At 38.1% G+C, this 27265-nt stretch overlaps 3 protein-coding genes and 1 long non-coding RNA gene across 4 annotated transcripts in view; 2 read left to right on the top strand and 2 right to left on the bottom strand.

The window, feature by feature from the left end:
• The window catches only part of LOC311075330 (uncharacterized protein), a 250040-nt gene extending 248740 nt beyond the window's left edge, over nt 1–1300 (bottom strand). The window contains exon 1 of the mRNA XM_084102648.1: nt 1290–1300. The gene's annotated coding sequence lies outside the window, so the exon portion shown is untranslated. The remainder of the gene's footprint in view (nt 1–1289) is intronic.
• Nucleotides 1301–4132: 2832 nt separating this feature from the next.
• Nucleotides 4133–7913, top strand: LOC311075016 (stonustoxin subunit beta-like; the record flags this gene model as incomplete). The annotated part of the gene is made up of 3 exons (XM_084102068.1): nt 4133–4234; nt 5162–7007; nt 7869–7913. Exons 2-3 carry the CDS (start codon nt 5445–5447, stop codon nt 7911–7913), a joined length of 1608 nt encoding a protein of 535 aa, XP_083958194.1. The 5' UTR covers nt 4133–4234; nt 5162–5444.
• Nucleotides 7914–11829: 3916 nt separating this feature from the next.
• On the top strand, nt 11830–13657 carry LOC311075378 (uncharacterized protein). Its single transcript, XM_084102726.1, has 2 exons — nt 11830–12371; nt 12853–13657. The coding sequence occupies exons 1-2, from the start codon at nt 12210–12212 to the stop codon at nt 13348–13350; spliced, it is 660 nt and encodes a 219-aa protein (XP_083958852.1). The 5' UTR covers nt 11830–12209; the 3' UTR covers nt 13351–13657.
• A 7178-nt stretch (nt 13658–20835) lies between these two features.
• On the bottom strand, nt 20836–26557 carry LOC311075769. Its single transcript, XR_014604578.1, has 5 exons — nt 26195–26557; nt 25742–25932; nt 25259–25329; nt 23172–23237; nt 20836–21283 (listed from the first exon to the last, which is right to left on the bottom strand). It is a non-coding gene; the product is annotated as an uncharacterized lncRNA (long non-coding RNA).
• Between the last annotated feature and the right edge of the window lie 708 nt (nt 26558–27265).

Here is a 27265-nt window from a genome sequence, read left to right as displayed (position 1 = left end):
TGTGTTAGTACAATAGACAAAATCACAAAGTATAATTTTCACAACACAAAATAAGCGTTTCATCTGTATAAACATTTCATTCACAGTAACTGCCTTTCATAATTCTATTATAATCAAACTTTTGATTTGCATCTATTCTTGTTCAGTTTAATACATTTGTCTATTATTTAATCCAACTGATCTTAATGGTTAATCATTTGGTACATCTGTAGGTTTCTATAGATTCAATTTCCTATACAGATAACCAAATTTAATGAATTCGTTTTTACATAAGCGATTTCTTTGTTCAAAGTGTGTGTGTGTTGTCTGTGTGTTACATTATGTTACACCATTACATTATGGTGACATCACACACATTACATTTTACATTACATTACAGTATGTATGCCATGTGATACTGTAAACTGATTACCATGGTAGAGACTGCCACATTACTGTAACTCACCCTTCATCTGTAAAGGTCAACTACAGTATACAGTCATATGGCACAGTGAAAACATTTACTGTATTGCCAGCAAACTCAGTTCTAGCAGAAAACCTCTTGGCAGTTTCATAACTTCATCACAGCTTTTGATAACACACTAGATAGATACTATTACAAACATTATGGATTCAATTACATAAGTTATGTAATGTTAGTGTATTTTCTAATGTGGCAACTGTAGCCTGTATTACTGTAATTATTTCAGCAACAAGGGTGAATTGAAACATGTTTCTTGCTTTGTTTGCTCTTAAATGAACTGATTGTTAAAAGTACTAAATTAAGAGAAGATCATACTGATGTGTTTCTGTGATTAAACCAAATGTTCTCATTACATATTACAATAATCTTGTGTTTGAAACAATGATTATGTGGACTGAATGAAAGCATGCGATCAGGATTTGAAAGAATGACTAGCTGTGTTACAAGTGTGATCAGTTTAGAGTTTTGAAAATGTACACCTTACTTGTGAAAATAGTACCAAAGCGAATAATAAAATAAAAAAACCTGTAAGTAAATGTATTTAAACATAGATATGTAAACGTTAAATTAAACACTTTCCATGGGAACAGTAAAAAGTATTAGCAAATGTACAGCACCACTTTGACAATGCAGTAGCTAAATCTATATGACAAGCAATACAAATTGTTCATTAACTATGTACATCTAAACTTATATTTAATTGTTTTTTTCTTTGTCTTTAATCCTGTACGGTCATGTACTGTGAAGAATGTCTTGACAGTCACAAAACATAATTCAGTTTAAGATCATAAATCAGTTAATAATTTAGTGAAGTGGATCTACTCACAGTATGATCTGCTTTAAACAATCCTCATTCAGCTGACACAGACAACCTGCCGACACCTAAAACAGAGACTGCATTTATACTAAAGGCAACACCCTTCTTCCGAAGGTCATGTGATTTGTCAAGCACGTTTATTTTACAAGCACAAGCAAATTTATTTTTTATATTTTTATATTTCATATTTTGTTCAAATGTTTAATATATCTGCTGTTCATATGTTCGATATGTTAGAATGTTGTCCCGGTTTTAAAATAAAGCACTGCATGATATTTGAGAGTGTTTCTCCCCTTTCAGGAAAAGTATCGAAAAAGTATCGAAATCGCAATTCTTGACTTGGTATTGGTATCGAAACAATAATTTTGTTATTGTGACAACACAAGTGCAGTGTGAAGAAAGATAATCACTGTACAGTGTGCCACTACAGCAAACATGTCAAAGAAGCAAAAAAATAATATATGTAATTAAGAACAAAGAAGAAGAAGAGGACATATGAAGAGTTAAAGAAGAATTATAATGACAGAATTTGAGACAGTGTGTCTGTGGTCCAGAAGCTGGAAGAAGAACTGCAAGAATTAGAGAAAGAGAAAATAAAGCTGATAAATGAAGCTTTTCATGTTGTGGAAACTCTGCAGAGGATCGCACTCAACACTGATTCTCTGATCACACTTCGGCACATTGAATCTCTGATTGAGAAGCTGAAGGAAATAAATGAACCTGCAAAACCAAAACACTTGAAGACACCAAGAGAGAGTTTTTTTTTTTTTGTGAAACACAATAAATACAAAAAATAAACACAAATAATGCCTCATCTCAAATGATGCTGAAACTCTGAAAACAGGATTCTGAAAATGTTTCAGCTTCGTTCCAAAGCAGTCCTTTGTGTGATGTTAAGATATATTATTATTATTGATCGTAATTGCAATGTTTTATGAATCTAAATGTTTTTTCAATTATCACACTTGCCTGTATTTTCCATTTGTAAATTGCTTTAAATAAATTGCATCTGCTAAATTAACTAATGTACAATAGTGATTACTGGGAATTTGGAATATTCGTTACAGTAAGATACTATTGAAAATATAGCAGTGATACTGTAAATGCAACAAATAGCTAGAACATTGTAGTTAATCATAAAATTATGTGCATGTAATCATTGTCACTAAGAGGCTGTTAGAGATTGTTTTAACTGTATAATAAAGCACTGCCATCTAGAGGCCACATGAGAAACTGTTTACTATACATTTTTGGGCCTTGTGTTTATTGAGAATCTACAGAGAGAATATTAAATGCTTTCACTTGTGTTTCACTTATATCAATAAATTTATTTAACCAGCAGTTTGTTTTTGCAAACAGCAGCATTTTTCATGTATAAATGTGTTCATTTAACTGTGAAATGCAGCAACCCTGTTGGAATCAATATTACATTTTTTTCATTTAATAAATGTTTACATTTTTACAATCATGAAAGCTGTGAGCTATACTCGCGTACACAGCATTAGCGCAGATATGCAGTATTTGTATACATTGAACTGAACACCCATCCCCATTTGTTCAATTATCTAATCATATAGATTGTAATGTTGTGTTACATTTTACCTTTATTTACCAAATAAGCTTTATTAATATTGTGTTGTGTTTTATATACGTTTATATTCATATTTATATTTGTATTCACAGAACATTAATAAAACAATGATTTGGATTATAACCTGATAATTATGGAGTGATTATTTTTTATTCTACAACAGATATTTATCACATTGAAAGGTTATTGTCAATACACAAACACATTGTTAAAATTTCAGAACATCTAAAAACTTTAATGAAATGTCACATCTGACTCAACATCACATCTCATCTGTTTATTATCAATCTGTTCTGAGTGTTCAAAAGGAAAGGAATTAAATTGTTCTACAAATGCCATCAAACAGCAATATTTCCTCTAAATCACATGATCATGAAGATGTTTCCCACAGTTTACTGTGAATACACATGTCGATCTATTTGCCTGCAAGAGTTTAAAGTCATCTGGAACAGGAAGGATCCTAAAACAGTAAGTAGATTAAATTAATTTAATTGTCACCTGATTACTGTAAAGACCCCCATATAAAGTAACGAAAGAATAAATACACAATAAGAGGACAGGATCAGCACAAATGCAATTTCTCCTTTTTATATTAGTTTATTTTCAGTAAGCATCAAGATTTAAGACATTATTTATCAATTTTGTAAGCCCATAAATCACCGGCGAGTGTTTGAAATCCAATTGCGATCCGATATGTGGATTACAGTCTAATAAACTAGGCTATTAATATATTAATTTGTAATGCAACATATTCTTTTCTTTAATAATACCCGAAATTGCTTGATGAACAGACAATTCATGCACTGTCATCATATTTATGTGGATTAATGTTTCATTTGTCAATGTGCCTCTGTTTCTTCTCCGTGATTCTGAACTTCCTGCTATTTTGACACATCCGCATATTTCATATGCTCTACTGAATATGTGCTTCTCTTCATAAACATCACAGTTTTCTTTATTTGACGTTTAGAGAAATTATTCAATTATATTTTAAATCCCCCTTTTGTTTAACTAAAAAATAGACTGAATTCGGGCTGAATTATCCTAACTGTAAAAGTTTAATAACTAGCCTACAATACAAACGTTAATCAAAATTGAGGAATTATAAGGCATTGGGCTTTTTTCATAGACTCACCAGATGGCGCTAAAGCTCATATTTAAGAACCAACTCGAATTGATAGCTAAGAATACTAGCTTTAAATATCTCAAACCTCTATCAGTAATCTCACTGGCTGATTTCTTCTTTACTGTGGTTTGTCTAGCATGGATCCAGTGGGAGTGAATTCAATAGAGACTGCAGCTCTAGGGAGACCCTTCCAGCTGGGGATGCTGTATGACTGCAGGAGAGATGCTCTCGTACCAGGTGATCAACGACTGTTCACCAGAATCTGTGAAGCCTTCAATTAAATAACTTATCTATTATTTATGATGTTGTGGTAAAGAACTTAAAATATTAAATGTACTAAATCATTTAGCAATATCAATGTACTAAAGCCCCATTTTAAAAGCTTTCTCAGCATTTATTCACATCTTACGGCATTTAAATCCCCATAGCAAATAGGCTATATTACTATTTTATCAGACATGTTGTGTGATATATCGAGATTTTATTATTAGTTGTATTGTGTATTTTTAAGTATTTCAATTATTTTATTCATTTACTCTGTTTTTTATAACTCTAGTTTGAATTGTTTCTCGTTCTTCCCTCTGGTCATTTTTGACCTGAATCTCAGTTTAAAAATTGAGTGATTCATCAGAGTGGTCCAAGACCTTAGTACTTTTGTTGCACTTGAACCACAAATACACAAAGAAAATTGACTGGATTCGAGGATTTTATGTGGTTATAATAAAAAAGTAACAAATCCTTCCCTGATGGGCCAATTTGATCCCTAATGAATGGAATGTGAGGAATGCTTCAGTACATGTAGTTCAAATTAATTCACAAAATTCAAACTAAAAATGCTAAAACTTTACCAAAAAAATATTTTATAATGTCTACATTGTATCTGAATGCATACTGAACTGAACTGACTTGATGGTTGGCATTATTAATGTGATAATCCGTCAGTGTTTATATTTAGATATTCACCTGCTCAAAGCCATTTATGTAAATACAGTTTATTTAAAGTTAAATGTAAGAGAATGGTCAATGGGGGCAAGAAACACCAAAATAATGTGCTGTTGTTCTACTGGGAGAAAATGTAAGTTGCATTTTGCAAATGGGCTGATTCAGTTACTGTTTAATGAATAAAGTATTTAGACATAAATTATTATTTTTTCTCCATTACAGGAATCAGACTTTGGAGTAAAGAGCAGCTGAAGGAGAACATAAGCGAGAAATCCCAAATCAATACAGTTTTCACAGTCATTCAGACTCAATTGAGGAAAAATCTAGATTGCTGAATATTGATGGTAGTCTGAAACTGAGTGTTTTAGGAGGACTCATCAGTGTAAGTGGAGCTGCCAAGTTTCTCAAGGACACCAAGAAATCATTCAATCAACAGAGACTGACATTACATTATCATTCCACCAGTAAGTTTGAAGAACTGATCATAAACCACTTAGCCAGAGACATGGCTCACTATGACAATGACGTTGCCACACATGTAGTGACCGCAGTGCTGTACGGAGCAGACGCCTGCTTTGTTTTTGATAGAGAAGTTTCATCTGATGAAGACAAGAGAGTGATAGCAGGAGAAGTAAAAGCTGCATTAGAGCAGCTTGAAGGCATTTCAGCTGGTGCAAACATTAATCTGAATGACAATCAGAAGACTTCTGCCCAAAACTTCAGTTGTACATTTTATGGCGACTTCCAGCTATCATGTAACCCGACCACTTTTGAAGATGCTATGAAGGTTTTTGAAGATCTTCCGAAACTGCTGGGAGAAAACAAAGAGCTTGTGGTTCCTCTGAGAGTTTGGCTTTATCCTTTGGACAAACTTTTCTCAAGAGTTGTAAAGTTTCAACATGAAATCAGCACAGGTTTAACCTCAGACGTTGAATCTGTAATTGAGAGTTTGAGTACGACTGAGATGAAATGCAGTGATCTTCTGACAGACACGCCAGCTTCGACATTTACTGCATTTCATGACAAAATCAATGACATGAAGAAAAACTGCTACCAGTGCAGATTGAGTCTCATGAAGAGACTCGGCTCTCTCTTACCAAAGATCCGTGGAAAATTCATAGAGGACACAGCATTGATCGATCTTCTACGAGATCATGAGGAATCTCCATTTGAAAGAAGCGCTCTTGAACAATGGCTGAAAGAGAAAGAGGAAGAATCTGACATTATTAAAGCATTGCTCACACAACTGAATGAATCAGGAGCAATGGTAGAAAACAACCTCAATAAAAATGTAATGAATCTGGAAGTTAAACATTTGGTCAGCTACACTTTCACATCATTGAGCTGGACAGATGTTCTGCTTTCTAAACAAAAGACCTTCCTGAGTTCTTCAACGAAAGGAAAAAATGAGGAGAAAAGCTCTGAATCTGAACACAAGATGTGGCTCACGCCTGACATCCAAAAGATTATGAGGAACAACCTGAGGGTATTTAAACACTTGATTGATTTAAAAGATTGTACATCAGCCAAATTCATTGTTGCATCAAAAGAAATGGAAAATAATCCAGGTTCCTGCATTCTTCTGTATGAAAATGAATCTAATGAAGCCGTTTGCTTCACTCCTCCAACAAAACCAGACTGTCCGATCATTGAAGATGTCAGATATAGACAAGTGGTCCTGAAAGTGTCTCCACCGGGTCCTGATACAGAGGAGCTCAAATTACTGTACAAAACGAAGGAAGAGAAAGACTGGAGATCTCAAACTGTGTCAAAGAACGAGAATACAGTTACTCTGACTGATCTCAGACCAGATACTGAGTACAATATTAAATGTGCAGCGGTGGGAAAACTCGACTACACCGTAGAGAGTGATGTGACGCGTCTCACAGTCATAAACCAGAATCTCATCAAGGCCAAAGAGTCTGCTATCCAAAGTCTCAGTTGGACTGAAAACAAGTGTAATTTACTTTTAGAAAACACCAGAGAAACAACTTTTAGTGCACTTCATAAGAAAATACAAGATATGCAGCAAAACTGCCAAACATACAGACAAGATTTCAGTGAGAATGTGTTTTGTTACACTTTCAGTTCCCTTTCGAAAGGGAACTCTACACTACGTCAGAATGACGCTATGGGGAACGCCTCAGGCGTGACAGGTGTCTGAAATAAATATCAACTCACGTCAATCATGTTGACCGGCGACAGCCCGTGCATCATCAGCTTGAATGATGAGCGCGCGACCTGGATGTATAAAGGGGAGCCTTGCACACATGACAACATCTTTTTCGTCTTCAGGGACTGTTTGTCTGTTTTGAGAATATCGCTGAAGCGCGCGGGATCCTCTTGTGCAAACTGTGAGCGTTTTTTATTTAAAAATGCTCCGCTCTCGTCGGACCCTTTTCTCGAGGGAGGAGGGTTCAGCATCTGAGCCCCGTGGTGCACGCGATTTGTGAAACAATACTGTTTGGGTACGAGGCGTTCACAGCAGTTCCTGAGGGTGCTGACAGTGTTCATTAAGAAATATCTCGGCGCGCGTGAGAAAGAGAAAAATCCGTGCGCTGTCGGATGTTTCAACCTCGCACCTGTTGACTTTCTTCTCGAGGGATGAAAGCCAAATATATTTTAACGACTCGTTCTCGCGCTTGCCGAGGCAGTGTGTAGATTACGAGAACGTATAATAAATATTAAAACAGTATTGTCTTGTGATTATGGCTGCATTTAATTCTATGAATTAAAATGATGGAATAGTATCTGACTTTTAAGAAGTTAGATATTTAGTAATTCAGCCTATCATCCAGATCGCGTTATCCAGTGTTTTTGGCTGCATTTTAATTGAGGAATTAAAATGATGAGCAGCAAACAAAAAGAGCAGGTGTAATTCTGGTCTTTTTGTAAAATGTGAAATTAACATATTTCTGTTTCTTTTCAGACCACGTCTCCTGTTTTAGAGTCTGGGGCAAAATGTTTTGGGTAAGAAAATCTTTAGATTTACTTTTTCGATGGTCAGGTAGTAGGTCTTAACAGGCCTCCTTGACCATACAGTCCCCATTTTGCAACCGGACAGCGCTTGGGCCTCCCTGAGGTGAGCTCCCAGGAATTGACTGTCAAGGAGTAATGTGGTTATCAGGTCATAGGCCTCACTAGGCCTTCCTGAAAATGAGCTCCCACATACTGTGGTTGAATATGAGCTCCCACATTCTGTGGTTATCAAGTTATAGGCCTCACCAGGCCTTCTTGAATATAGGCTCCCACATACTGTGGTTATCAGGTCATGGGCCTCACGAGGCCTTCCTGAGTATGAGCTCCCACATACTGTGGTTGAATATGAGCTCCCACACACTGTAGTCGCCAGGTTATAGGCCTCACCAGGCCTTCCTGGTTATGAGCCTCCATATGTCAGGTTACAGGCCTCACCGGCCTTCCTGAATGTGAGCTCCCACATACTGTGGTCATCAGGTTACAGGCCTCATCCGGCCTTCCTGGTTATGAGCTCCCACATACTGTGGTTATCAAGTTATAGGCCTCACCAGGCCTTCTTGAATATGAGCTCCCACATACTGTGGTTATCAGGTCATAGGCCTCACTAGGCCTTCCTGAGTATGAGCTCCCACATACTGTGGTTGAATATGAGCTCCCACATACTGTAGTCGCCAGGTTATAGGCCTCACCAGGCCTTCCTGGTTATGAGCTTCCACATGTCAGGTTACAGGCCTCACCGGCCTTCCTGAATGTGAGCTCCCACATACTGTGGTCATCAGGTTACAGGCCTCATCCGGCCTTCCTGGTTATGAGCTCCCACATACTGTGGTCGCCAGGTTACAGGCCTTACTAGGCCTTCCTGAATATGAGCTCCCACATACTGTGGTCACCAGGTCACAGGCCTTACCGGCCTTCCTGGTGATGGGCTTCTACATGTCAGGTTACAGGCCCATCCGGCCTTCCTGAGTATGAGCTCCCACACACCGTGGTCGCAGGTCTTCCTAGTTATGAGCTTCCTCATGTCAGGTTATAGGCCTCATCCGGCTTTCCTGAATGTGAGTTCCCACATACTGTGGTCACCAGGTTTCAGGCCTCATAGGCCTTCCTGAGTATGAGCTCCCACATGCTGTGGTCGCCAGGTTTCAGGCCTCACAGGCCTTTCTGAGTGTTAAGCTCCCACATTCAGTGGTCACCAGGCTTCAGGCTTCCTAAAGGCCTTCCTGGTTATGAGTTTTCACATGTCAGGTTACAGGCCTCTCCAGGCCTTCCTGAATGTGAACTCCCACTCGCTGTGGTCGCTAGGGTTTAGGCCTCACTAGTTGTGAGCTTCCACATGTCAGGTTGCAGGCCTCATCAGGCCTTCCTGAATGTGAGCTCCCACGCATTGTGTCCATCAGGTTATAGGCCTCATCTGGCCTTCCTGATCATGGGTTCCCACATGCTGTGGTTCCCAGGTTACAGGCCTCACCGGCCTTCCTGGATACAAGCTCCCACATTCTGTGGTCGTCAGGTCACAGGCCTCAGCGGCCTTCCTGAGGATGAGCTCCCACTTACTGTGGTCATCAGGTTATAGGCCTTACTAGGCCTTCCTGAGTATGAGCTCCCACATGCTGTGGTCGCCAGGTTAGAGGCCTCACCAGGCCTTCCTGGATTCAGAATGGATAAGTACATGCACTTTCGTTTCATGCACTTTCTAAAATCCATATTTATGGTAAGGGTTATGCGCTGTACGCTTCGTTCCCTTTTTTATGTGTGGTTCAGACTCCGGTTCTTCACCTTGGGTCCCACTCTAGATGCGTCTTCTGTCGCAGTGTTTTATGACAGGCGCTTCCCTTTCAGGCTATCTCCCACATTCTGTGGTTACAGGCCTCATTAGGCCTTTCTGAAGGTAGCCCCACATTGTGTGGCTGTCAGGTTACAGGCCTCTCAGGCCTTCCTGAATACGAGCTCCCACTTACTGTGGTCACCAGGTCTCAGGCCTCACAGGCCTTCCTGAGTATGAGCTCCCACATACTGTGGTCGCCAGGTTAGAGGCCTTACCAGGCCTTCCTGGATTTGGACTGGCCAAGTACATGCACTTTCGTTTCGTGTACCTTCTAAAATCCATATTTATGGTAAGGGTTATGCGCTGTATGCTTCATTCCCTTTTTTACGTGGCTCAGACTCCGGTTCTTCACCTTGGGTCCCACTCTAGATGCGTCTTCTGTCGCAATGTTTTACGACAGGCGCTTCCCTTTCAGGCTATCTCCCACATTCTGTGGTTACAGGCCTCATTAGGCCTTTCTGAAGGTAGCCCCACATTCTGTGGTCGTCAGGTCACAGGCCTCAGCGGCCTTCCTGAGGATGAGCCCCCACTTACTGTGGTCGTCAGGTTATAGGCCTTACTAGGCCTTCCTGAGTATGAGCTCCCACATGCTGTGGTCGCCAGGTTAGAGGCCTCACCAGGCCTTCCTGGATTCAGAATGGCTAAGTACACGCACTTTCGTTTCGTGTACTTTCTAAAATCCATATTTATGGTAAGGGTTATGCGCTGTCCGCTTCATTCCCTTTTTTACGTGGCTCAGACTCTGGTTCTTCACCTTGGGTCCCACTCTAGATGCGTCCTCTGTCGCAATGTTTTACGACAGGCGCTTCCCTTTCAGGCTATCTCCCACATTCTGTGGTTACAGGCCTCATTAGGCCTTTCTGAAGGTAGCCCCACATTGTGTGGCTGTCAGGTTACAGGCCTCTCCGGCCTTCCTGAATACGAGCTCCCACTTACTGTGGTTGCCAGGTTTCAGGCCTCACAGGCCTTCCTGAGTATGAGCTCCCACATACTGTGGTCGCCAGGTTACAGGCCTCACCGGCCTTCCTGATATGAGCCCTCATGTACTGGAGCTCCCCACATGAGGGGGTCATCAGGTTTTAGGTCTCAGTAGACCTTCCTGCTTTGAACCCTCTCTTACTTCCCCAGTGTTCGGATCGAGCACTGGGTAGACCCGTGGATTGAGTGGACGACTTCCGTCGTTTCTTGAGGTTAAGTCACACTCTCCGGGAGATCCCGTCTCTGTGATCCGGAACTGAATGGTTTCTGCCAGCTTTACAGGCCTTCAGTTTCTGGATGCCTTATCCAAGGCAACTTCCAGAGGCTCTGTCTTGGACAGACAGGCAATGGCCAGACTGTGAGTCTTAGTATAGATCACCAGGCCAGCCTGGTGGCATTTCAGGAGGCATGCTCCCCTGAATAGTGACTGGCTGGGAGTCCCTTGGGTCCCCTAGCCACACTCCCTGGAAGGGACCCCTTCTATTGGAAGTTGTGGTCCTAAGCCTTTGAGCTGGCCCAGATATACCCCCAATTAACTATGTTCTGGCGGTTTCTTGGTTCATTAGCTTGGGCTATGACCGGTAGGGAGTGCTGTCACTGACAGCCCGATGTGACCTAAGGGTGAGTGGTTCCAGTGTTTCTGAATTACTGGTTCGGACAGTTGTCACTGCCTTTGGGCATGCACTCCCCTCAGCATGGTGGCGTTGGTATATCATTCCCCATAGCGTCATTCTGACGTAGTGTAGAGTTCCCTTTCGAAAGGGAACGTCTCAGGTTACGACTGTAACCTATGTTCCCTGAGAACAGGGAACGAGACACTACGTCTTCCTGCCATGCCTCGGGGCCTGCCTGCAACAGTCCCTTCAGACGATAGGATGTTGTCATGTGTGCAAGGCTCCCCTTTATACATCCAGGTCGCGCGCTCATCATTCAAGCTGATGATGCACGGGCTGTCGCCGGTCAACATGATTGACGTGAGTTGATATTTATTTCAGACACCTGTCACGCCTGAGGCGTTCCCCATAGCGTCATTCTGACGTAGTGTCTCGTTCCCTGTTCTCAGGGAACATAGGTTACAGTCGTAACCTGAGACGTTCTCTTGAGCTGCCAGATGAGTTGCTTAATGACCAAGAAAATTACATGAATCCTCAAATGATGAGAAATCCTCAGAAGAAACCTGATGTGGCGTCTCAATCATGGCTCACTGGAAGCATCAGGGAGAAAATGAGAGAACATTTGAAAACATTTAAAGAGCTGATGACGTCACATAGCAGTAAAAGCAATACATTTATGGTTTCCATAAAAGAGCATGAAAAGCATCCAGGTTCCTGCATTCTTCTGTATAAAAATGGATCTAATGAAGCTGTTTGCTTCACTTCTCCATAAAAACCAGACTGTCCAATAATTAAATATGTGAGATGTAGAGAAGTGGTCCTGAAAGTGTCTCCACCAGGTCCTGATACAGAGGATCTCAAATTACTGTACAAAATGAAGGAAGAGAAAGACTGGAAATCTCAAACTGTGTCAAAGAACCAGAATACAGTTACTCTGACTGATCTCAGACCAGATACTGAGTACAATATTAAATGTGTATCGGTGGGAAAACTCGACTACACCGCTGAATCTGATGTCATCACAGTTGTCACAAAGGTATGATGAACATTCATGAAATATCAGCTATAGATTTTTTTTACTACATCATTAAACACTGTTATTCTAATCTTGAGATGTTTTTACATGACTTGTATCCTCCAACACAATCACTGGTCTGATGTTCACAAAGGGTAATTTTAAGTTTCTACAGTAGAGAACCAGGTAAACTAGCCTCACAGAAGACTGGATGTGGGATGCAAATGAACTAACAAAGAATTTAATTACAAAAGTATACAAAACAGAAACCATTTCATCAATTATAATCTGCTAATTATAATCTATAATTTAGCATATGGGGGAAAATGACAAATAATAAATGTATAATGCTTACCTTTTCTTGGTTGAGTTAGTGTGAAAGGGCCTTTATTATATCAGGGATGTTTTATAATATGATGATGATGATTTCAAAATATGACATTGTACGACATTTATGCATGACCATCTTTATTGTTATTGTGTTTTTGTGCTTTACATACAGAACAAAAATGATCTCATCAAGAAAAGCATCTTAATCGAAGATGGAAATTCTGTTCGATATCGTCTGCAAACAAAGACTGACAATATTGATCAATCTGAACCATATAGAAAAATGACCTTTGGAGAGAGAGACAAAAACAAACCCCATAAAACCATTCTGATGGTGGGAGAAACAGGAACAGGAAAAACAAAACTAATCAACGCGATGATCAACTACATGTTGGGTGTGAAGAGAGAAGACAAGGTTTGGTTTGAGATCACAGATGATCAGAGTGACCGAACATCAGCTCACAGTCAGACCTCCAGCATCACTGTTTATGGGTTTTATCTACAAGAGAGTCCAACTGATCTAACAATCATCGACACACCAGGATATGGAGACACTCGTGGAGTTGATCTTGATAAACAGATCCCTGAGAGTTTGCTTAGTTTAAGTAAATTTGCAGGAATCAATGAAATAGACGTAGTGTGTCTGGTGATTATGGCAACACAGACTTGACTCTCTGACAGACAGATGTACATATTTGATGCTGTTCAGTCTTTATTTAGGAGCGATATTGATGAAAACATTGTTTTGCTCTTCACACACTCAAATGGAGCTCCTCCTAAATCTGCTCTGACGGCTGTTAAAGAGGCTAAAGTCAAGTGTGCAGTGAATGACAAGAATCAACCAGTGTTTTTCCTGTTTGACAACTGTCAAGGAGAGACATTTCATGAAGAATATCAGATGATCCAGGAACATTCATGGAATCTCAGTTTTAGAAGAATGACAGGATTGTTCAAGTTTCTCTACACAATACAGCCAAAATCCCAGAAGATGACTCAAGATGTGTTGCAGAAATGGAAACACTGAGGCAAATATATCTTTTTTAAAAGCACATATTCAAATGACAGAACTAAAGCTAAATGATCTGAAACAAACTCAAGAAGATCTGGAACATGTCAAAAACAATAAGATCTTTGAGTATGAAGTTGAAGTGTCCTACAAAAAGAAGGTTGATATTGATCTCTCTAAAGCCAGCGTGGCGATCTGCTGCAGCGTCTGTGAGGAGAACTGTGTCTGTGGTCCAGAAGCTGGAAAAAGAACTGCAAGAATTAGAGAAAAAGAAAATAAAGCTGGTGATTGAAGCTTTTCAATGTGTGGAAATTCTGGAGAAAATCGCACTCAACACTGATTCTCTGATCATACTCCAACATGTTGATTTTCTGATTGAGAAACTGAAGGAAATAAATGAGCCTGAAAAAGCTGAAACACTGGAAAACATCAAGAAGAGAGCAGGAGAAGAAAAACGTGGAGCACTGGGATACATAAAAATAAGTCATAAGAAGTATTTTTGATTGCAACTTAACATCCGTGGTCACAAGTTAAAATGCCTGTATTTTTCTCCTTTGTAAGTTGCTTAGAATAAACAGCATCTGCTAAATTAGCAAATGTCAGAAAGACTATTGATTAGTGTAATTTCTTGCTATATGAAATTAACAGCAGCATAATGAAAAGAGTTTCGGCAGTAAGATACTGTTGTAAATCAAGACAATATTATTATATTGTAAAATCAACAAATTGGTAGAATTTATATGTTTTGGAAAATGATGTGCATTAAAACCGTCACAGTGGCTGTAGAAACTGTTAGTTGTATTACTAAGATCTGCCACCTAGAGGCCATATGAGAAATTATGAGTATCATCCTTCATGAAATAGTGAGAGACAGTTGTGTAATAAAAAGTACGGTGACCGGGAGGGGACATGTTCGGTTCACTTATTTTTGTCGTGGCCACAACATATAAACTCGTGGGAACGTGATATTAAGCCGTGGGAACGTCATAATATCTCGTGGGAACGTCATATTAAGTCGTGGCCACGAGATCATTTTGTTGAGGTAACGACATCATTATGTCGTGGCCACGTGATGCAAAGTCGTGGCCTCGAGATCATATGTTGAGGGAACGATATATTTTTCTCGTGGCCACGACTTCATATTTTGAGAGAACGACATCTATTTGTCGTGGCCACGAGTTGAGGGAGCCACAGCGGCCAATACTGTAACCGTACCATAGCATAGACTGGGCTACAGTAGAGATGGAGATGACAGAAGAAATAACATTTTGCTTTAAATTAGGAATGTCATATAAAGATATAGTGCGGTCTTTCTTTGGCATTAAGACATGGGTACGTTATAAGTGAAAGACACATGAAGCGCATTCTTAGACTTTTTTGTCGCACGCATATTTAGGGACCGTCTCAAAATTACATGCGACATTGGCATAAACGTTTTTAACTTCAATAGCATTTGAAGACAATGACTTACAGTCATAAAACCAACTGTACATTGTTCACCCAGGTCTCATGTATGATGCACACCTTTTAGATTTGTGATATTTATTTAAATAAACTGCTAAATCAAATGCAAATATTGCTATGTAGGCCTATTTCACTACTGTATGGGATCATACACAAAATATGACAATATTTAAAGCTCAATATCATTTGAAGACAGTGACTTAAAACCAACTGTATATTGTTCATATAGGTCTCATGTATGAATTTATAAATTGTTTTAATTGCAACAATCTCCCTTTAAAATGCAATATGGACTAAATGACAACTGAATTAATTTACCTATGAGATATTTTGAAAGCTGGCGATCTCAATTCAGAGAGAAAAGGCTAAAACATAAAAATGACCAAATAAGGGCCTAATTTCCTGTGAATAATCGCTCGGACGTTTAAACCTAGAGAAACGGGGCAATAATACTACACTGTGTTATGAATGTGACAGTAACAATTAATCACACACTCTATATAACATATCACTGATTTACCATCTGCATATATGCTAACGACCCACTAACAGCTTAGAGGAGATCGATACAATAAACACAGTCTCTCAAAGATTAGAAGACAATGAAATAAAAACAATACCTTGTGCCCTTCATCAGCCGCAGTGGCGTCATGCCCATTCAAAGTGAGGGGGCACGTGCCCCCTCAGATTTTTCCTCCCTGATAATTTTTTTGTCACAACTTTATTTCTATTATGCTCCATAATATACCAGAGCCTATAACGACTCAAATGTATTCTTCTGGATGTGTAATAAACTATTTTTTACAATCTAGTATGGTAATAAATCGGTCAGCATCAGCCCGCCCCTTTTTCCTAATATGGTGTCTGTGTATATCAAATCTAGAGCGCTACGCGCGTTGCGCTCTAGAATCTTTGCTGTGTATATTCAAGCAACTCACTCGTCTCGCACGTTGAGCTGGCAATGTTTTACAGATGGTTTTGAAGTGGTAAGTGGGCAAAGCAACAAATCGGCATTGAATTAGTTATCGGATGATATTAAAAGGTAGTGGGATTATAATTTGTGGTTGACCTGGAAATTTAAACTTGATCAAAAAGTTATGGATTTGATATTAGCTGTGAATTCAGAAAATTCACTTAAGTTGTGTCAGTGTAACGTTATCGATAGCTAGCCTAGTCTAACCGTAAACTAGTTGGCTAACGTTACTGCCATACAAAGCCATAGTAACGTTATCTGATCGCTTTTGAAACATCTGTTCTGTTTTGTCTTGTGTCAAAGTCATCTCCAGCTGGTTCAATTGTTTTCAGTTTCATAGAAACGAGGGTGTTAAATTTGTTGTAGGCTAACTGCAAAATCCAACCTAACGTTATCAAGGCATCGACTTGATGTTTCTCCCATAGACTGTTATTAATAATATAATAATGAGCAGTGTAACTACAGTATTTCAATGATTTTACTAAAGTAATGTTACAATATTAACCATTTTCAAATAAACGGGGTAGTGTTAACCTTATTCAGCACTGAAATCTGTCAAACTTCTTTCAAAGTCCTTCATCACATATTAATATTAAAATAACTTAATTTCAGAGCACCACAAAGTCAGACCTCAGACCTCAGCACCTTTATGTACCTTTAATGTAAGATCGTTCTTATGTCACATACCAATTTAAAATCATAACATAAAAACTGCAATGGTACTGTTTTTAAAATCATGTGTAGTAGGCCTAAGTGTACAGTAAGTGTGTGTGTAAACATGCTTTAATGAAGTAGACTTCAAAAGCTTTTGAATTTGAGCTTACAGTTCTTTCATCAACCTGTCTTTTACATAAACTTACAAAATAGATACTTTAACTTAGTCCTCAGATAGAGGAGGGTTGCTGCTAGCTCCGTTAAGGTATTTCTGTCCCTCCCAAATTGCATTGAAATGATATGTTTAGCAGCCAGAATTTAAAAATTTTCAGGGGGAGAAACCCCCTGACCCCTCCTAACATGATCCATATCACCCGTCAGAAAATAATTTCAACGTCTCAGATTGTGCCCCCCCAGAATTTTAGCTTGCATGACGCCCCTGGCCAGGAGCTAAGAGGTAGAAATCAACTCGTTTGTAAAGATATTCAGTCTGTAACTGTAAATTCGTCTCGAAGTGGCTGCTTTATGTTTTCCTCTTTTTCTTGTTGAATTTAAAGGTATAGCGGAGGATCTTTCTGAATTTTAGATAAGACCCGCCCTCTCCACTTTTTGAAAAGTTTGATTGATTCACCAGAATGATTGACAATTAGGAGGACCAATAGTATAGGCATTCCACCCGGAAGTAAAAAAATCCTCCGCTATACCTTTAACTCTCGTTTCATCCCTCAGGCCTAGGCCTAACAAAAAACGCATTTTTTAAATGTATTATAATGAATTATTTAAGAAAATATATATTAAGATATTCAACATTGTAGGTTATTTTTTCCTGTGTAAAAAAATATCATATTATGTATGCAAACCCATAATATATATATATATATATATATATATATATATATATATATATATATTATATATATATATATATATATATTATATATATATATATATATATAACATCATATTCATATGTTATAACCTCATAACATCAGTAACTCGACAGCCCTACCTAGAACGGTTTTCCTCAGCATTTATAATGTCTGCACAAAGGGCAGCTGTGCGAAAATTAGCCTTTGGAGAAAACTGTTGATTTTGTACTCGAAAAATTTAAGTATCATTAATATTAAAATTAATATTACCTCAGAATGAATTGCATTGCTATCCCACCCCAAAACATACAATAATAACAATGATAAATGCTGATCAATACTTAATTATATTACTTTTTACTGAAAATTATATAATTCAATAAAACAAATGATTGAATACACTCTAGATGTGTATATAATGAACATATCTACATTTTCTTAAATAAAACATTTAAATAAAACATTAATTCAATAATTATATTTTATTTACTGACAACAATGAGAAATATTAATAAATTAGTAAAAGAATGAATGAAAGTCACCATCACACAATAAACAAATGCATATACAAGTCAACACATGAAACAAAGCTTTATTCAAACTACAATCATGTATGTAGACTACAGGCGCTGAACCCCACATCCTTCTGCCATCTCAACACAGCGGTTCCCGTTCGCTTTATTCTGATGAATCAGCTGACCGCCCGAGGTGAGCCGTGCCTGAGGTTGTTGCGTGATGTGTTGAGCTTCACAATCTGAGGCAATAGATGAGGCAGGTGGAGTGATGGAGGGTCTCGTAAGGGCAGGTGGAGTGATGGAGGGTCTCGTAAGGGCAGGTGGAGTGATGGAGGGTCTCGTAAGGACAGGTGGAGTGATGGAGGGTCTCGTAAGGGCAGGTGGAGTGATGGAGGGTCTCGTAAGGGCAGGTGGAGTGATGGAGGGTCTCGTAAGGACAGGTGGAGTGATGGAGGGTCTCGTAAGGGCAGGTGGAGTGATGGAGGGTTTCGTAAGGGCAGGTGGAGTGATGGAGGGTCTCGTAAGGGCAGGTGGAGTGAAGGGCAGGTGGAGTGATGGAGGGTCTCGTAAGGACAGGTGGAGTGATGGAGGGTCTTGTAAGGGCAGGTGGAGTGATGGAGGGTCTCGTAAGGGCAGGTGGAGTGATGGAGGGTCTCGTAAGGACAGGTGGAGTGATGGAGGGTCTCGTAAGGGCAGGTGGAGTGATGGAGGGTCTCGTAAGGACAGGTGGAGTGATGGAGGGTCTCGTAAGGACAGGTGGAGTGATGGAGGGTCTCGTAAGGGCAGGTGGAGTGATGGAGGGTCTCGTAAGGGCAGGTGGAGTGAAGGGCAGGTGGAGTGATGGAGGGTCTCGTAAGGGCAGGTGGAGTGAAGGGCAGGTGGAGTGATGGAGGGTCTCTCTCATCCATGGCACCATCTCCAGGATTCAGCTCTGGTCTCCTCATCCTCAGTGCTCACACCAGTCTGCTGACACTGCAGCTCCTACAAAAATGCACAAACATAACACAAAAGCAGTAATTTTAACCGCACAATGTCATTTGATTTCAGTATTATTTAGAAGACAAAAACGCTTTTTTTCACAAATGCCGCCATCATCTTTCCTTGTAGCCACACCACAAAACATCTGCAGCAAATGCACAGAGATCAAGAATCAGAAAAGTGCTGTAATAGCTCTGTTTGAAATTACAATAATTCAAATAAACTACAACTTAATATTGAAATAGTTGTTTCTGTAGTATACTCACTCAAAGCCTTTGATGGCAGCATTCAGCTTCATGAGCCACTCTCCACCGGATAAACACACATCTGTTCATCTGACCCTGTGACATCCAGACAAGATTCACGTTACCTCTGTGATTTATGAACTCAACACTACATTTACATGTTGAGGTTGTTTTATTTTTTTATCCAACATAAATGTTCCTCAATTTATCAACTACTAATGGACAAATAAAATAGATAACTTATGTTTAGTTACTTTATAGATTTGTTCTACATAATAGCGCACATTCATCACTCAGATGTCTATTTCATGTTGTGATATTTCAAGATTTTCCTGTAAGATGTAAATGGACATTTGAAATAATCGTCTTTAAGGTGTATGGTTTATGTAAACCCACTTTAGAGACGTAACTTACGTGTCCTTACTGGAGCTCCCCTGTTAGCTAACGTTATACATAATAAAACGTGTTTTTACAGCAAAATCACAACTATACTATACTGTGTAACGTCTTTACACCTTAAACAATTCAACAGTTTACTCTACAGTAGTTCAGCACATGCAATTTTAACAAAAGGAACCGTGTTTACTCACATTTGAAAGCACCCGCGTCGCTGATCTCCGTGATGTTTGATAATGACGTATCCTCTCGCGTGGCCTCCTGGGATAGAAGAGTATCCATCAGTCGAGCACTCGAAAATCTGGCCGAAAGCAGTAAGCCATCCGGGAACTTCTCGCCTACTCTTTTATGAATACTGATGTTTCGAACGTACTGCTTCCTTCACGTACTGTTTAGTAGGAAAGTAGGCATATTCGAACGCACTTAAGTCCGAATCTCACGATAATTAGCACGTCACCCAGGTAATTCTCGCCTACTCTTTTGGATTCGTACGTACTTTTTCGCTCGCCTACTCTTTTTCCCATACTAAATAGTAGGGAAGTATGCGGTTTCGAACGCAGCCATTGTTTTTCCTGAGACCTGAAGCTTTTCAGTCTGAGGCACGATGCTGTTTTGTCCAATGACTGAAGCCTTTTAGTCTGAGGAATGATGCCTTGTCTTCATATGTCTGAGGTCTGAGGATGTCCTGTTTCTTTTATAGGTACACTCTCAGAAAAAAAGGTACAATTTTGTACCAAAGAAGGTACAAACCCTTGTCACTGGGGCGGTACCTTTTACTGGTACAAAATTGTACCTTAATATAGAGGAACAAATTTGTTCCATTCCAGTTTGTACCTTAAAGGACATGATTTGTACCATGGGCAACCAAAATGTACCTTTTGTTTATTAAAACTTGTTGGTACAATATTGTACCTTTATCAAAGGTACAAATTTGATCTTTTAAGGTACCACCCCAGTGACAAGCCCCTTTGTACCTTAACTGTGTCAAATTTGTTCCTACGAGAACTATTAAAGGCTATTTTTCTATTGAATAACATGCACATTCAACAACTGAATCCAAAAGGCATCAATTTAATCATTTCTGTAAATACATATCAAATACATATGAACGTTTGAATACTTTCATTCCAACTTACAGTAAAGTATTTATTTGTGTAAATACATCAAAGACTTCACAATACAATAAAGACTTAGCAAAATTAACAGAATATCACTTCTTTAAAAAGATTTGAAAGAATTTAAAATGCAATTACACTAAAATGTTACAGTACATAAAATATATTTTCTCATCTACAACAAAGCTAGAATTGTTTTTTTTCCCTACTTTTCACACAATACCCTTGCATTTATTTAACTTTTTTATAACACCATCCTCCAACCGAACTGCTCGGCAATTTCAGATCCCTCCATTTTTACACTGCTGAAGATTCTCCTCTCACTGAAGACCCGTCCAGTCAAGAAGTTCCCAAGATTTGCACAGTGGGTTGAGATAGCCAGTTCTTCCTGAACATAATGAAGAATCAATATTAGTAAAGACAGATGTAAATTTATTAAATTTATACTACCAATGACAAGCTCAAATTTGACCTCTAGACTTAAAGGGATAGTTCACCTAGAACTGAAAATTCTGTCATTTACTCGCCCTCAAGTTGTTCCGAATCTGTTTACTTGAACAAAAAAGAAGATATTTTAAGAATTGAAAATTAAACAGTTGATGGGGCCCCATTAACTTCCATAGAATATTTTTCATACTATTTTCATACTATGGAAGTCAATGGGGCCCCATTGACTGTTTCATTTTTTTGGGTGAACTACAAATCCTTCAACATCTCGTTTGGCATCCATGTAATGTGCTTCTATTACGGATTTCAGCTTAGCCAACCTCAACAATTTTACTTAAAGGGATAGTTCGCCCAAAAATGATATTTAAGCCATGATTTACTCAAGCCGTTCGAGATGCATATGTCAATCTTTTTTCAGACGAACACATTTTCAGTTATTTTAGAAAATGTCTTAGATCTTTCAGTGGTTATAATGTGAAGCAATGGGGTCCAGCTGATTCAAGTCGCAAACTGTGCATGCATCCTTCACAAAAATAATCCATCCGGCTCCAGGGGGATAAACGAAGGCCTTCTGAGGGTAATCCGTGCAGTTTTGTCGTAAAAATATACATATTTAAAACTTTATAAACGAAAATAACTGGCTTCCGGTGGCGGTCGGCGCGCGTTCATGGAGATGGTTGCTGGCTTATGACGTAGGACGTAGCGCAGGAAGCGTCGTGACGTAGAACGAGCGTGACAGCGCAGCCAGAGAGCAGAGCAAAACAAAACTCTACGTTCGCTCTACGTCACGACATCATTCATCTCCATGAACGCGCCGACCGCCACCGGAAGCCAGTTATTTTCGTTTATAAAGTTTTAAATATGTATATTTTTACGACAAAACCGCACGGATTACCCTCAGAAGGCCTTCGTTTATCCCCCTGGAGCCGGATGGATTATTTTTGTGAAGGATGCATGCACATTTTCCGACTTGAATCAGCTGGACCCCATTGCTTCACATTATAACCACTGAAAGATCTAAGACATTTTCTAAAATAACTGAAAATGTGTTCGTCTAAAAAAAGATTGACAAATGCATCTCGAACGGCTTGAGGGTGAGTAAATCATGGCTTAAATATCATTTTTGGGCGAACTATCCCTTTAAAGGGTTAGTTCACCCAAAAATGAAAATTATTTTGTTAATTACTCACCCTCATGTCATTTCACACCTATAAGACCTTTGTTCATCTTCGGAACACAAATGAAGATATTTTTAATGAAATTCTGAGAGCTTTCTGTCCTTCCATTGGGAGCAATGCAACTAACACATTCAAGGCCCAGAACGATAGGAAAGACATCATTGAAGTAATCCATGTGACTCCAGTGGTTTAACCAATTTTATGAAGCGATGCAGGTGCTTTGTTTTTATCAAAAAACACAATTTACCACTTTATTTAGTAGGGGGAGCACTACGACGCATGCGAATTGTGTTGACTCAAGACCGGGTGTTGTTCCGTGAATGTGCTTTAGATAATATTATTTTGTAAATATAAAGGTAAATTATGGGGGTTTTTTTGTTTTTTTTGGGCAAAACAAAGCTTACATCGCTTCATAAAATTGAGGTTAAACCACTGGAGTCACTTGGATTAGTTTAATGGTGTCTTTACTACCTTTCTGGGGCTTTAATGTTTTAGTTGCGTAGGCTACCAATGGAGGAACAGAAAGCTCTTGGAGTTCATCAAAAATATTTTCATTTGTGTTACGAAGATAAACGATGGTCTTACAGGTTCGGAATGACATGAGGGTGTATAATTAATGACAGAATTTTTTTTTTTTTTGCTGAACTATACCTTTAAGGAATCCTGGAAACACCTTAAATCAACCACAGCATGCATTCGGTCCATTTTCTGGAATAACTGAAATGCAGATAAGAAAACAATTTTCACACACACAAAAAAAAACTTTCTGCATTTTTACATTTTCCACAAAGTTTTAAATTATTCACTTAAAGCTTCATATAAAATACCCAGAAAATTAAAATGTTAAACTAATCATTTGAAACCATTTGAATTGAGAAGTTTAGTAAAAAATGTCTGAAGAGACTACCGCTTTATATAATAAACAGATTAAATTTAGGATTTTATTCACATTTAAACATTGAACAAACAGAAGCTCAACCGCAGTTGCTTTGACAAGCGAGAACAAACCTCAATGGTTCTTGCGGAAGCTCAAACGTGCTGCAAAACACACGAGAATGAACATCATCGGTTTTCGCACGTCTAGCAAACATGCTTGAGCTTCCGTTTACCTCAACTGATGTGTGAATTGATGAATATTTATATGTGAATAAAAGCCTAAATTAAATCTGTTCATCATATAAAATGATCGTATCTCTACAGAAAAACTTGGACTAAACTGCTCAATTCAAATTATTTTACGATCTCTTTATTATGGTAGCATACAGGTATCAAAAGACATTTTGAAATGTAATATGCAAAATGGCAATGTAATATATAAAATGGCAATGTATTTCTTATTTAAATTTACATTTTCCATACCATATGTGCAATGTTTGGGGCAAAGTGACAATTCAAATTCAATAATATAATTAAATTAGCCATCTCCTACACTTGTTTTAACATATAATTTAAACATATTACAAAAATGATTAGAGATGTTTAAAGGCATAATTCACCCAAAATTAAAAAAACTATGTCATTAATTATTCACTCTCATGTTGTTCCAAACCTGTAAGACTTTCGTTCATCTTTGGAACACAAATGAAGATCTTTTTAATTAAATCTGAGAGCTTTCTGTCCCCCCATTGACAGTCCATGCAACTAAAACTTTGATGCTTCAAAAAGTTCATAAAGAGATTGTAAGACCAATCCATTTGAATCGAGCAGTTTACCGTAGTTCACATTTTCTGAAGAGACATGATCACTTTATATTATGAACAGATTTCAGAAGCTCAACCGAACATGCTTGACACGTGAGAACAAAAGCCTAAATTCAACCTGTTCATCATAAAGGAAGCACAAAATTTAGACTAAAACACTCAATTCATATGGATTAGTTTTACAATCACTTTAGGAACTTTTTAAAGCGTCAAAGTGGTAGTTGCTTAGCTGTCTATGGGGGGTCAGAAAGCTCGTAATTGATGAAAGAATTTTCATTTTTGGGTGAACTAACCCTTTAACATGTTCAACGTAAAATTGTAGCAAAATGATAATTTAAATGCTATTTTTCTTAATTGCATTTACACTCACAGTTAAGACACTTATGATTGCATTTTTATTAAATACCCGCGATGAACGTGGCAAAATTCAATCTGGATTTTAAAAAAAAGGATTCCGAGACGATCATTGCATCAAGTGCCTTAACTTTGAGTGTAAAAGCAACTAGGAAAAATAACCTAAATTATAATTTTGCTATAATATTTGCTTGAACATTTTAAACATCTAATTTCTGTAATACATTTAATTTTTTATTTTTGAACTGATAACATTTTCAAATGTATGTTTTAATTTTATGTTAAAGCTAGTGTAGTAATGCAAATTATTATATTATTGATTTTGAATATTTTTTTGCTCCAGATGTTGCACATATCATATAGAAAATGTAAATATAAATACAGAAATACATTGCCATTTTACACATTGCATTGCCATTTTGCACGTTACATTTCATATTGACATTTGGTACCTGTATGCTACCATACTTTGTGAGTGTCAGAGTTTTAGGTGAATATACTTTCAGTTAAGTGACAGAAATCTTTCAGAGTTCATTTGAAGTGCAGTTACTGTGCTTTATCAAGATTGACATCACTCTGTCATTATGGCAAACATTTTGTCTTAGAAATATAAATTCAACCTCATCAGAAAAAAGAATATCATAAGATTAAGAAACTCAAATAACACATTGTACTGATACTTGCCTCACAGCTGAGGACGCAGGAAGACTTTCAGATGTGTGATCAGTGAGACCAGCAGTGACGGTTTACCCCATCTAAAAATCAAAGACACATTAACTATGAGTATATGACATGTAACTTTATATGACTTAGGACAGAATCAGGTAATCGCATTCATTTAAACACAGAACGAGTGATCAACTATTTTATCTGCGCACTGTTCGTTGGCGTTCAATCACCTTGTTCCAAAACCGCATACAGTATTGTGGACTAATGTAAAGTACACCAGCATGGCACCTCTGGTTGAGCATTCATTTACAACAATAATGTTTTAAATGTGAACTTACGACACAGAAACTCAATTTTGCTTTAAAATATATTTGCAGACGGCTATCACTGACTGGATTCGTACAATTAACGTTAAGCTATTTACACTCGCTATTATCATGTTGAGTAGCTGTAACGTTTTATACATTTTATTTGGTTAAACATAAACATAAAACCCACCTTTGAATTTCCTCTTCTCTTCGTCTTATAATTCGAGTCCAGCCACTAAAGTACTTCTGACGACAAAGAGGGCGAAGCCATGGCTTGTGGTGGTGCTCCGTGCTCGTAATCTGCTTCGCGAAGTTCCCGCTCTCCGGTCTATTTGAAAATGCAGTAACGGCTGCAACCTTGGCCAATCAGTTTCATGTTGCCTAATAGCAAAGTTAACATTTAACAGTTAACGTTATAGTGGATAATGGAGAACAAACGCCATATATTGTACACGTGATGACTTAATAATAGTCAATAATTGCATTTTTTTTTTTTAAAGTGTAACGTTATAACTTACAAGTCAAATGGCTAAAAAGCATTTGGAGCAAAGCTAATTTAACTCGCTAAATTAACGTTAAGTGGCTGAAACATTTATATTTTAGACTTGTGAACTAAATATATACATAAATTATCAGAACTCACCTTTAAAATTCGTCTTCTTCAAGTTTGATAAAATAATCTCGACCGCGCTGCAGTGTGTAATGTTAGCCTGCTGCTTCCCGCTGTCAGTTCGGAAAATTCCTGGCTGAAGCGATTTCGACCAATCAGTGTCTTGTTGCTATGCCAAATGTTCAACACAGCAACCAATCATGAATGAAACAGTAATTTGGTCCATCACTGTACCCTTGATGTGAGAACAATTATGTACCTTCATTTCAATTGTACCTTAACAGGTACCAAACAGTATCATCAGTGGTCTTTCCTGTACCATTAAAGGTACTATTATTGAAAAGGTACAAAACTGTTCTTTGAGGAACATTATTTGTACCACCGTGTACCTTTTTTTCTGAGAGTGTAGATGTTTCAAAAAGTGGTGAGGAAATGTCCTAACCGTCCCAATAAAACAGGCTAAGATTTTTTTGATGATGAATGATCTTGCAGTAGCCTATTGCATTGCAAATCAAATTATAACTCAGAATTTTTTTATAGCCCTCATCAAAATGATTTAGGCTAGGCTTCTACTGTCAGGAAAGAAGGATGGTGTACATAGGGATTGGAATGGGTTGAATCGGGATGAATAAATAACAGAAAAAGCAAAAGGAACAAAATGTTACAATTTAAGACAGATGACACTGAATAATGATAGTCTTACCTTTCTGATAACAACTGAGATTCTGTCTTATCTGGTTCACTGTGTGGGTCTTTCAGTTTACAAGGCAATTTGATGCTAAATAATACCAAAATAGACATAACATAAAATAAATATTTATTTTTAATGGATGGGAACATTACATCTCCCACTCACCTTGATGCTATTTTATAGGTGTCGGTATTAGAAAATATTATATTTGTAGTACTTCATTATTGATTAAGATCAACATCAATAAATGTAATTTAATAATACACTATTAAGAGAAATGCTAATTCTTAGCATACACATATAGTTACACTGTTATATATTATATTATACTACTTATATTTATACTACTTTGTATAAAATGGTATGTCCTTAAGTCATATACAAAGAATGTCTTCACAGTTAGACATAATTCA

This window comes from Abramis brama, assembly GCF_963993115.1.
Source record: "Abramis brama genome assembly, chromosome: 24".
Lineage (NCBI taxonomy): Eukaryota > Metazoa > Chordata > Actinopteri > Cypriniformes > Leuciscidae > Abramis > Abramis brama.
The sequence above is the reverse complement of the archived record's forward strand: the minus strand, read 5'-3'. Positions and strand labels throughout refer to the sequence as shown.